The sequence below is a fragment of the Scardinius erythrophthalmus genome (assembly GCF_964197995.2).
Source record: "Scardinius erythrophthalmus genome assembly, chromosome: 21".
NCBI classification, from domain to species: Eukaryota; Metazoa; Chordata; class Actinopteri; order Cypriniformes; family Leuciscidae; genus Scardinius; species Scardinius erythrophthalmus.
This window is the reverse complement of record NC_138241.1, coordinates 28,890,220-28,903,012: the sequence shown is the minus strand read 5'-3', so window position 1 is coordinate 28,903,012 and position 12,793 is coordinate 28,890,220. Positions and strand designations below refer to the sequence as shown.

The 12,793-nt window shown below is 38.6% G+C and overlaps 3 protein-coding genes across 3 annotated transcripts; all 3 read left to right on the top strand.

Moving 5' to 3' along the window:
• The first annotated feature begins 455 nt into the window (after window positions 1-455).
• Window positions 456-2,911, top strand: LOC308681916 (piggyBac transposable element-derived protein 3-like). Its single transcript, XM_081351241.1, has 2 exons — window positions 456-500; window positions 1,033-2,911. The coding sequence occupies exon 2, from the start codon at window positions 1,196-1,198 to the stop codon at window positions 2,522-2,524; it is 1,329 nt and encodes a 442-aa protein (XP_081207367.1). The 5' UTR covers window positions 456-500; window positions 1,033-1,195; the 3' UTR covers window positions 2,525-2,911.
• A 456-nt stretch (window positions 2,912-3,367) lies between these two features.
• mrps26 (mitochondrial ribosomal protein S26) lies at window positions 3,368-6,987 on the top strand. Its single transcript, XM_081351257.1, has 4 exons — window positions 3,368-3,837; window positions 4,016-4,162; window positions 5,514-5,637; window positions 5,892-6,987. The coding sequence occupies exons 1-4, from the start codon at window positions 3,617-3,619 to the stop codon at window positions 6,021-6,023; spliced, it is 624 nt and encodes a 207-aa protein (XP_081207383.1). The 5' UTR covers window positions 3,368-3,616; the 3' UTR covers window positions 6,024-6,987.
• Window positions 6,988-7,639: 652 nt separating this feature from the next.
• On the top strand, window positions 7,640-12,407 carry LOC308681917 (serine protease HTRA2, mitochondrial-like). Its single transcript, XM_081351242.1, has 8 exons — window positions 7,640-8,365; window positions 9,463-9,667; window positions 9,870-10,064; window positions 10,197-10,229; window positions 10,459-10,567; window positions 10,655-10,724; window positions 11,689-11,784; window positions 11,872-12,407. The coding sequence occupies exons 1-8, from the start codon at window positions 7,923-7,925 to the stop codon at window positions 12,035-12,037; spliced, it is 1,317 nt and encodes a 438-aa protein (XP_081207368.1). The 5' UTR covers window positions 7,640-7,922; the 3' UTR covers window positions 12,038-12,407.
• The last annotated feature ends 386 nt before the right edge of the window (window positions 12,408-12,793 follow it).

The following is a 12,793-nucleotide window of genomic DNA, read 5'->3' as shown; positions in this document are numbered from 1 at the left end:
TTTAAGTTCAGTAATTTCACTTTAAAGGCAATGAAAAATACCTATTAATTGTCATTTAAGTGAAATTACTGAACTTAAATATACGAGCTTGAAAAAATGACCATTCTAGAAGAAATTTTCAGATGGCACTTAGAGGCTTTTGCATCTGAACTCTTCATATATATATAAAATCACGAACACATTCCACCACATAATAAAAAAATCTTTGTGACATATTATGACATATTAAGAGGTCATAAAATTATGACAAAAAACATACCTTCCATATCCTCCTGAGACCCAGCCCATTGACTTATGTCCACGGTAGTGGACATTTGAGTTTCATCCCTCTCCTTGGAATCTTTTGTGCAAGTCTCTTAATTCCTGCTGTACTGTACAGAGGACATCCTGGGCTTTTCAGTGATATGTTATTTGATTGGCTGGGAGGCCGGGAACCCCCTCTATCTTTCAATCCAAAATGGACGGCATAGGAACAAGCACATTTTATGGAAAGATAAGAGGTGAGTCAAATATTGTTTGTTTATGGTTTTGTTACTATGATAATCATATATTTTCTTGTTCATTAAGGTGTTAGGAATCATATATTTAGTTCTGATAGCAACTACATTATGTATCTTTTGAAAAATGTGCCATTTTATGAATGTCAATTATAGTGGACATCAGGACTATCTTCATGTAAATCATGACCCCACATTGTTATAGGAAACAGAACTGAAGCAGAAAGAATTCTTTACAAAATAATCGAGGGAGATTCAGATTTAGAGTTGTCAGATGATGAGGGAGATGAGGATGAGTTTCAACCAGTGAGAGAAGACAGTGATGAAGAAGAGGAAGACGATGCAGAAGGCTTAGTTGAAGGGACAGATGCAGACACAGACACAGATACAGACAGGGATGAGCAGGAAACTCGACGCCCTCTGTGGGCCAGGAGTAATCTGTATGTTTGCAATTCCACAATTTTAATTTCAGCTGCATTGAGTATTTAAACTGTTATTATTTATCATTTATTATTCTTTTTTTCCTTCATATCAGATTTGCACCTGTGTTACCTGGGCTTCCTGTGTGTCAAGATGACCCTACAACACGTGCAGACTGGAGTCCAATTGAATACTTTTCACAGTACATTGACAACAAGGTCTTTGAAGATTTGGCAACATACACAAATCAAAGAGAGCTGCAAAGCAGAGGAGTGTGTATGAACACTACGCCACAAGAAATAAAAATCTTCTTTGGCATTTCAGTCCACATGGCTTGCCTTGGCTATCCCAGAATTAAAATGTTTTGGGCCAAAAAAACGAAAGTGCCAGTCATAAGTAGCAAAATGTCTAGGGATAGATTCTTCAGGATAAGAAACTCCCTCAAGATTGTCAATGACCTGGCTGTAACAGAGGAAACAAAGAAGGCAGATATTCTTTGGAAAGTTAGGCCAATACTCGATCGTGTGCGGCAAGGCTGTCTCAGCCTTGCAAAGCCAGAAATGGTCTGCATTGATGAGCAAATAATCCCATTCACAGGCTGTTGTCCAGTCAGGCAATATGTTCCCAGCAAGCCAAACCCTACTGGCCTAAAGGTCTTTGTCCTCGCATCCCCAAATGGTCTGATGCTTGATTTTGAAGTCTACCAAGGGAAGAATACCTTTACAGTCCAAAGGTTAGGAGTTGGAGCTGCAGCAGTTCTACGCATGGTTGAATCTGTTCCAGCAGGAAGCCACATATTCTTCGACAGGTACTTCACAACCATAGATCTATTGGACGCATTGCTGGCAAAGGGCCTTCCTGCAACTGGAACTATAATGAAGAACCGTGTCCCAAAGGTGTGCCAGCTGCCAGAAGACAAACAGTTGAAAAAAGAGGGGAGAGGAACATCAGTGTCAGTGGCCAGAAAGAGTCCTGAGCTGGCCATCACAAAATGGTTCGACAACAAACCAGTGCTCATGGCATCCACTGTACATGGGAAAGACCCAGAAGACATCTGTACCAGATGGTCCAAGAAAGAAAAGCACATGATCCAGGTTAAAAGACCAGCAGTAATTAAGCAGTATAATGACAACATGGGTGGCGTGGATCTTTGTGATCGCATGCTTAGCTTCTATCGTATGTCAAGCAGGACCAAGAAATGGACATCACGTGTGATCAGTCACTTCTTTGATGTTGCCATCACAAACTCCTGGATACAATACAAGTCTGACAGCAAAGCTCTGCACAGATCATCCAAGAACACACATCAGTACCTGGACTTCAAATTAGTCCTAGCTGAAGAGCTGTTGGAGAGTCCGGAACTGGATAACAGTTGTGAAGAGAGTGAGGATGAGTATGAGCCACCATCTAAAATGAGGATCCCACAACCAGAGCCATCTGTGCGCAGACTAGGAGCCATGCACATGCCTGAGATGATGGATACCAAGCATGCAGAAAGATGCAGAAATAAGGGCTGCAAGAGCAAGACGTACATGAGATGTACCAAATGCAAGATGTTCCTCTGCATTACCAAAAAGAGAAATTGCTTCCAGGACTATCACCACTAACAAAGAACATACTAGATTGGATTCAGTTTGATTGACAGAAGGAAAAAATCCCCAAAAAATTCAGTTTCACATTAGTTCTATGTTCATTGTTCAAATAACGTTAAAAGGATTCAAGGGGACCAATAAAAGGATACGGACATAACAAAGTGTAAAGCTTTAATAGTAAAGATATCCTTGCAAAATGTAAGGAAAATGATTCAAGAATGATAAATTTGTCTATTGTATAATCAAAATGTCCGTATTCTTGGATAATAATCAGTTTACAGCCCAAAATGTATGTATTCTTAGTTAAAAAAAAACTCTATAATCTGGTAAAATTTGTATCTACCAAATGTGTCTGTTTTCGTACTCAAATGATCCTGTTGTCCACTACAGTGGACATGCTGTAAAATAAAAATAAAAAATAAAAATAAAAATGTGACAATTGTAGGATGTTTTTTTAACCCTAAACAGGTAGGGAATCACAAAAAAATATGATTAGGAAAAACAATATTTTCCTTGGTTCTCAGGAGGATATAAATCAGTCTCTCAGTATTAGTGGCTGTGCATAATACATTGTGTAAAGATTATGCGTTTTTGTCAGTGGTGTTTAATCAAAAACGAATGATCGAAATATGTTGCAAAATGCACTTTGTTTAAGTTAGTATTTTTCTCCGACAGTTAAGACCACTTGATTACCCGAACTTACCGTAATTTATGCCGCCTCCAACCACTTTTAGACCCTTTCTTTCTTCCACAGAAGTAGGCTAGAACATTTAATAGACCGTTAAGGAACAGAAAATCATAAAGATGAAACAGAATCGATACAGAATCGTTAATTACCTCACGATCTCCATCCCTGTAGCGTTCGCAGACAGTTCTGTTCATTGCCAGCGCGCAGCAGTAGAGAGCGCTTTGCGTTCAGCTCAGCCGTGACTACACCGAGCGAAGAAACATCTTCCGTGGTTAAAGTTCAAGAACATGGCGGCCTATGTGAAGATGCTCAATGTTATATAGCCATGCTGGAATCTGTTGTTTGTACTATATTCATTCATTAATGCTTTTAACTGTATAGACGCTTACCGTTAATCATAACTATATATAATCTTCAACATGTTGCGGGCTTTATCGCGGTGTCATGATCCTGTAGTCCGTCTTCTCGCTCCTCGCAATACTGTTTTGATCGAAACTGTCAGGGGAAGAAAATCTCGCACAGACCCCAAAGCGAAGTCAAAACTGGGCCGAATCAAGACTCCCCCTCCCGTGGATCCAGTGGAAATGGTTGTACTAAAAGAGCGTTTCACTGAGTACAATTTGATCCTAAGAGCCCTGCGGTAAGACTGCATGACATTAAATCATAAAACTGATTATGATTTCCAGGCATGATTATGATGACTAGTGAATGTACCCTGTGATAACCAAGGTCACTTTATCCCTCTAATTTTCTCTTTATTATTACTTTTGCCGTTTGAGGTTGACGAATTAACATACTTGAACATTTTATGCATGTAGACTTGAGTTCAAGGAGCAGGTGTTGAGGAAGAAATATGAAGATGAGGTTGGTTCCGCAGCAGAGGAGAGAACTAAAAGGGAGGCTGAAGAGCATCGGTCACTAATGGCCTGGAATGATGCTGAAAACCTCAGATTACGTCAAATACGGTGAGTCATTTAGATGAGATGCTGTGGTATATCAGATATAGGTCATGAGGGGATGAGTTCTGGCTGGGATATGCATTTACTATCATCATTTACTCACCCTGGTGTTGTTCTAATCCCGCATGCCCTTGACCTCAAAGGAAGAATTAAAAAATAAAATGTCCCACTCATGTTCATCCTTATAATGTCAGTAAATCAAGCTTTTTTTTTAAAAAGACGCAAAAGTATCATAGAATGAACCCATGCGACTCGTGTCGTATAGGCCTATTCCAAGTGTTCTGGGGGTATATGATAGGGTTTGGTGAAAAACTAAATGAAATTTAATGTATTATTTAATAAAATTCTTGACCTTGGGCTTGGGTCTTCTCTGCATGGCTGCAAGACGTCCATGTTCGTGAGACTCTATTGGCATCACAGTTCACTTTGACTCGGCCAGAAAAAGCACACTAGTTGTGAAAATCAAGATGAACAAAAACAAGACATAAAATACAACCCATGTACCTTGTTTATCTTTATTTCTCACAACTTGTGTGCTTTTTCTGGGCGAGGCAGAGTGAAGTGAACTGTGGAGCTAATAGCGTCTCACGAACGCACACATCGTGCAGAGAAGACCAACGGCCAATGTCAAGAATTTCATTAAAAAATGCATTCAATTTTTGTTTGTTTTTCACCAAACCCTATCGTTTACCCCCAGAACACTTGGAATATATAATACATATGTGTCACATCGGGGTCATTCTGTGATACTTTTTCATCTTTTTCAAAACGCTTGATGCTGGTCACTATTCACTGCCATTATAAGGATGAGAGCAAGTGGGAATTTATTTAAAATTCTCCTTTTTGGTCCATAAAGGAAAGTAGGGCATACGGCATTAGAAAAAACACCAGGGTGAGTAAATAATTACTTACTATTCATTTTAGGTTAAACTATTCCTTTAAGGCCCATTCACACCAAGAACGGTAATTATATAAGCATTCACACCAGCAGACAATATCGTTGTTTATTCTAAGTGTGTGCTGCAGTTTTATCGTCTGCCACTTTAAATGTGTGAGCTCTTTAAAGCAGGATGGATTCTAATTGGCTGTCAGTGTTTTTATATATATATTAAAAAAACATATTCTGAAAGTTATTCTAACTATATCGTTTCTCTGCCATTATTTTTATAGTAGTGGTGTGAACTATTTTTAGAACTTATCGTTGTCATTATAGTTCATTATAGTTCTCGTTCTTGGTGCGAACGGGCCTTTAGCCTTAAATACCGCTCTGATTCGTTTGTAGTACTGCGAGACGCAGTCGGATACACTGCATTTTGTTACTGATTAAAATGGATGTGTGTCATTTTGGGTCTTCCAGAGAGCAGCGCGTGCAGAAGGAGACTGAGGCCGCAGAACTGAAGAGGAGAGAAGCAGTCCTCTTACGCCAGCAAGAGCTGGAGGACTACATTAAAGAGAAAGAAAGCCAAATTCTTCAACTGCAGGTGAATCTTTCAGTACTGTGCAATAATGCAACAGAACAAAATATCAGACCTCTGACAAAGACAGTATATTGTATACGTTTTGTCCAAGTTTAAACTAAGAATGAGTTGTTTTGGCATGCTTTAAGTTATTTGATATTATCCTTGAAAATGATGTTTATTATGATTGTGCAGTTAATAAGTACAGTTTTTTTTTTTTAGAGGTGGGTTGGAGGGAGGATGGTTTTATGATTCAACCCTTTGCATTCATGTTTCAGGAAGAGGCAAAGGACTTCATCACAATGGACAATCTAGATGAACGGATTGAAGAGGCTCTTGACAACCCGAAAAACTACAATTTTGCCATTGATAGAGAAGGACGTGTTGTCAAACGGACTGCGATACAATGATAAATACACAATTTAAAGAACAAAAAATACCTATGTACATAAAATATACACTGTCAGTGATATAGTTTAAACTGTTTGTTTGGACAATTTTCTTTTTTCTCAAAATTGTGGTGAGTGATATCTTTGTGTGTGCATGAACTATGTGAGAAACTCATTTTCAAAATGTCTCAAATATACTAAAGTCTCTTGGAAGTGATTTGTTCATTAGTTGAAGTGAATGCATCAAATGATGTCTTAATTGGAATCTGCCAAAAAGCTCCTGTCAGGTGAATTCATCTTCACCTTAAATGTAGAAAAAAAAGGAACTTACCACAGAGGATCTGTCTATCAATCAACCTGCCTTTTTAAATTTAGTTTATAATAAAATCTAAAGTATTGTATCTAACAGATAAAGATTGTGAAGATGAGAGTATAGAGAAAGAAGGACAAAAGAAGTAAAATCTTTGCTGAATGAAAAAAGAGGTTGAAGAGACAAAGCAGAAGTGAGAGTAATGAATATTTATGGAAGAAACGTACACCCTCTTAAAAAGACATTATACATTGACCATTTGGATACAGCAACATGTTAGCAAGAGACTATGGTTGAGTTCTATTTAGAAGTGAAGTTCCCAATGCCGTAGTGATGAGTGCTTTTTGAATCACTTAGTGAAAAAAAAATGATTCACAAAAAACAAAGCAAAAATTCAATGGTTCACCACTAGGGGAGATCTCATGAACCAGTGTCTATCTTATGATTTTTACTTGATCTCGGATTAATTATAATGTGTACACATTTAATGACATTTGTATAATAAAAGGAAGACTTGTATTTAAAAGTCTAATTTACTAAAATGAACAAAACAAGCCCTACAATTGAATAAAATATCACATATTATAAAGACACTTAATATTTAATGGTATTAGATTATTTGTTAATTGCATTTAATTGATTAAACCTTAAATAAAACATTTGCAATTGGTTTGTAAAAGGTGTTTTATGCCAATATCTGCTGAGTTTCGCAGCATTTACACACTGGTCTGACCAGCAGGGGTCATCAGCTTGTAGTGTTTCGAGCGCTTCGAAACAGTGAATCCTTTTGCCAGATTCGGGTTTTTTGAAAAGCTTCGTTTCCCCATCACTACTGTGCACAAGCAGAGCTAAGTTTGTGTGATTCTGCCCAGAGCGAAAAGCGGGGTTTATAGTAAAATTAGAACTACGTTAGTTTGCTGAAGGCAAAGAGGACATGGAAAATTCGGAATGGATCCGGAGCTGGAGCGGACTGATTTCAGAAGCGAGGAGGAGAACTCTCTCTCCGTCCGCTTCACACACACCACATTCCAGACCAGCTCTTAGTTCGTTCACATGATATAGCAATAACATTCACAATACTTATATACATATTTTCAAAATAAATGCAGATCGAATAATTCCAATTCACTCTTAATATGAATACTACATTGTTAATAAATTAATTATTAAATAATAGTTACATGAATAGTATTTTAGATAATTGGTAATTATATTTATTACACTTGATATTCAAATATTGAAAATATTTCCGATGAGATAAGTTTTATATTACACACCGGACTTGTCAGATATTCTAATAAATTCTAGCAGGAATTTCCAGGGAATTTCCCACTCTCATCCTCTCATCAGACAAGTCCATACATGCGCAGATGCGTTGACCATACCACTTCCGGTACTGTCACAGACTCACAGTCAGAGCCGAGGATTGGACAGTCACCTCTACCAGCGTATGTGAAGACAATTTTAACCACACATTCCTATATAGAATAAAGATGAACTATTTAAAGATTTTCAAAGAAACTTTTGCTAATATAATGTGTTAGACCCAGCGGTCTCAGCCTGCTTCCATCTGGATTGACTGTTTTCTACTACGGTACGTCTGATGCAACATGGCAAGTACACATGTAAATCGATGTCTCATAAGGACGATCACGAGATGTCTCCGGGACAGCCGTCGCCAACCAAATGTGATGACAGTAAGACATTTAGGACACTTTCCTAACTCCTCTTCAGGTAAGCAGGAACATGTAGAAGTGCGAACTGTAGTTTCCCACCGGAGTTCGGGAGACAACAGTCGCACCGCTCGCCTGGCAGTCGCTTTTGGACTGGGACTCGGAGGAGCAGCAGCCTTGTATTCATTAAGAAACGAGAACAATAAAGATGCCCTACAGAGGACAGTCTCGGTCAGAAATTTGCTGATTGACAGCATACTACCTACTGTCCAATGTGCCTCTCCATTTAAACCTGACAGTCCGCGGTACAAGTACAATTTCATCGCGGATGTGGTTGAGAAGTCCACTCCTGCTGTAGTCTACATCGAGATCGTTGGGCGGTGAGTCTGGCAACAATACAATGAAACTGTGTATTAGCTCCACTGAAAACATCTTAAACTAGCTTAAAATAGTCTTAGTTGGTTTAAAAGTGTCTCGCAGTCTGTTAACTGTGGTCTCCTACCGTGGTCAAGCTGCTGAAACATTACCCAAGCCTTTCTTAAAGGGAAAAGTTTCCCCAAAAATGAAAATTATGTCATTAATTACTCATCCTCATGTCGTTCCAAACTTTCGTTCATATTTGGAACACAAATGAAGATCTTTTTGATGAAATCTGAGAGCTTTCTGTCCCTCCATTGACAGCTACGCAACTACCCCTTTGATGCTTCAAAAAGTTCATAAAGATATCGTAAAACTAATCCATATGAATTGAGTGGCCCAAAATCTTCTGAAGAGACACGATCGCTTTATATGATGAACAGATTTAATACAGGCTTTTATTCACATATAAACATTGATCAGTGAACATAAACAGAAGCTCAACCAAACCTGCTTGATACACAAGAACAAACCTCATTGGTTCTTGCTGAAGCTCAAACTGCTGTGTAACACAGGATAATGAACCTTATTGGTTCTCGCACCTCAAGCGAACATGCTTGAGCTTCTTTTTACCACAACTGATGTGAGTTGATGAATGTTTATTTGTGAATAAAAGCCTAAATTCAATCTGTTCATCATATAAAATGATCGAATCTCTTCAGAAAATTTAGACTAAACTGCTCAGTTCATGTATTAGTTTTACCATCTCTTTATGAACTTTTTGAAGCGTCAAAATGTTGGTTGCGTAACTGTCTATGGAGGGCCAGAAACTTTCAGATTTCATCAAAAATATCTTAATTTATGTTCTGAATATCAACGAATGTCTCACTGGTTTGGAACGACGTGAGGGTGGTTACTGGTTAATTAATGACAGAATTTTTATTTTTGGGTGAACTAACTCTTTAAACTAGCCAACAGACCAGACAGCCTGACTTGACTTGGAGTCGAGCAAACCAGTTTAGGCTCGTTCAAGTTGTTTTTCTCAACAGGGAACTTTTGAATCTGTTAACATGTGTAGATTGATTCTTTGTGTCTTATATTAAATAATGTTTCTTTATAGACACCCTTTTTCTGGCCGTGAGGTGCCCATCTCGAATGGCTCGGGCTTCATCATAAGTAGTGATGGCCTGATAGTGACCAATGCCCATGTGGTTGCCAACAAGCGTGGCGTCCGTGTCAAACTGACCAATGGAGAGACTTACAATGCCACAGTCCAGGATGTAGACCAGGCTGCAGACATCGCCACCATCAAAATCAATGCTAAGGTACCATTCAGCTCATCACATTTTGAAATATATGAAAATCTAAAACAGTTATTTTGAAGTGTAATAATATTGCAGCCTTGGTGAGCATAATAAACTTCTTTCAAAAACCTTTTTAATGGTTATGTGTGTGTGTTTGTACCTACTCATTATGCGATTTCGGACGCATCAGTGTTCTCATGGTGTTCTCTGTGTCTCATCCCAGCATCCCCTCCCAACGTTGCGTCTTGGTCAGTCGACTAGTGTGCGTCAGGGTGAGTTCGTGGTTGCCATGGGGAGCCCCTTTTCTCTTAAAAACACAATCACGTCTGGAATCGTCAGCTCTGCCCATAGAGGTGGTAAAGAACTTGGCCTGTCCAACTCCAACATAGACTACATCCAGACTGATGCTACCATAGATGTAAGAGCACAGGAAATGGCATTGGAGAATTTGAGTGTAATTGCATGTGAACGCTATATTTGTGTCATTACAATTTCAGTAATCGAATGATAAATATATTGCATCGTTCAATAGTTAATGTCTGTTTTACAGTTTGGAAATTCAGGAGGTCCCCTTATAAACCTGGTGAGTCACTGACATTTAAATAACATACTGCTTGTGCCTTTTGGATTTAAGAAGGAGGAAGTTGAGGCGTTTCATTTCGCTCTTCAAATTTCATTTACAGTTCATTTGACTAATAATAGAAGAACAAATATAACCAACAAGAACAAATATCTGATCAATCTATCTGAGAACCTAATGACTGGTCACATGTTAGCCTCATGGAATGAAATTACATGTTTGTAACCTTCAGGATGGGGAGGTCATCGGAATTAATACCATGAAAGTGACTGCAGGGATTTCCTTTGCTATTCCCTCAGACAGAGTCCGCCTCTTCCTTGAGCGTGCTGCAGACAAGCAGAGTAAGAGTGACCCTTGACCTCAGAGGTTCTTGTTATCACTTGTTTTGAGCTCATTGATTGTTTTTGATTTGTATTTGTTGTTTCCAGAGTCCTGGTTTGGAGAATCGGGATCAAAACGGCGTTATATTGGAGTGATGATGTTGACTTTGACCCCAAGGTGACAAACTGTTTTTTGATACCAGAACCTAAAGGCCTCGATATACTCAAGGCGAAGTTCTTTTTCGTTCTTCACTTAGGGTTAAAAAGAAGGTTGAAATACGTGAGCAGTGATAGACTGTTAGTGAACATTCCAACACTGCTGAGAGCGACGGTTAGATGAATATGTAAATATAAATGAGAAAACGGCAAGCTTTTTTTTTTTTTTTTTTAAGAAAAGCATCTGATCAAAGCTATTTGGATATGTTTGCCTGAGCTCTGCAAATCGGCACTTCACGTTTATTAATACAAAAGATTGCTGAAAAGCATGCAAATTTACAGTATTAAACATGAAAAACAGTGTGTCATCAAAAGTACAACTTTAATTGTCTACTTTAAAGTGACTCTTCAGTGTGTTTGTTTTTTTACCCACGGACGTCTGAAGTCGAAGTGAACCGGAAAAAATTCCAACGTGAAAGAAAGAATGTCTTACGTGAAAGAAAAGATGAATGAATGTCTTTCTGCTCACACTTACCTATTACGTAATCGCCACAGACCAATGGTGGTACAAAGGTGTTTAGCAGCCTTTTCCGGAAAGTTTGCTTTGGCTAGCCTTTTCGAACTCCTGAAACGAACACAAAATGAACTTTGTTTTGCCCTGTTTTTATTCGAAATGACTCACATCAATTCATTCTTCTATTTAGCTTAAAGTATATCAGCACCTGGAGATTTCCATGTCAAAGAAGGCGTTCCCTCAGTGTCAAATACTCCTATTACATAATCCATGGTTGTTCGAAAGACGTTTACAAGCCAGAGCGAACCCTTCTTGAAAGATTCTTCCAGAAACAAACTTTGCTTTGGCCTGATTTTGTTGGAAAAATCTTTTTGTTTCGCTTGAAGTATATCGGGACCTTAAGTATTTGTGAGATGGACACTGAGTCAAGTGACTTTTTAAAACTTTAAATGGTGTCTTTTTCTCCCCTCAGTATAATCGAAGAGTTGAAGATGCGTGACGGGTCCTTTCCTGATGTTTCTCATGGAGTTCTTATCCACCGTGTTATTATAGGATCTCCAGCCAGTAGGTAAGCAGCAATGGTCTGACCCCACTGTGCTCTTCTCAGTCTATTGATATAGGCCCCCTATTGTTGATGTCATTTCCTTTTTCACAGAGCCGGAATGAAACCAGGGGATGTTATTGTTGAGATAAACGGGACAAAGGTGCACACGTCAGAGGAGATCTATAACGCTGTGAGGACAAGTGACAGCTTAAACGCGGTGGTCCGCCGGGGTGAAGACCTCCTTATGCTGCACATGACCCCCGAGTCCACGGAGTGACATTACGTGAAGCGTATGAATTTGAAAAAGAGAGTAAGAAATGGTTTTGCTGAGGATAGATGGTGAGAAATGGGAAGCGAGAGATAATTTGAGAATCCATGTGAGGAAAAATTATGGTTGGAAATGATTTAAGAAGGTAACTAATGACTAGGCTGAACAGTCTAGTTTGTTTAGCAAAGCTGTACATTCATGTAGTTGAAATCTTTTTATTGTGCAGTTTGTCCACGGTTTTGGACGTATGTGAATTCTCGCAAACTACACTGTATCAGTATTGTTTTTAAAGGAAAACCACTAATTATTGGTTTTTGGGATTGTCAAAAGATCAATGAACATTTGACTACCCTAATAAAAGTGGGTGCTATTATTACAACATTGCAGATGTTTTGTATTTATCTCGTTTTCCACGTTTGTATTTTAATAAATTTCAAAAACAGCTGTGATTTTGCAGTAAAACATTGGAATATTAAAGTATTTGGCTCATCTCCATTATATATTCGAAGTAATCAACTCCCACTGACTTATTTTGAGTTGTAGAATCTTCAGTTTAGATGTCTTTAGAGTTGTTACCCTGAGTCCTGCCTCGTGGTTACTGAATTTCCATTCTGAATGTGCAAGAGCGCATGTGCATGAAACCAAATAGAGTTTGATCCAGAAAATATCAACTTGTTAAGCCACCCACACACAGCTTTCAAAGTTGTATGATGGGCCGTTTCACATTTCCAGAAGTGGAAATCATCATAGTTTGGTAAACCTCTG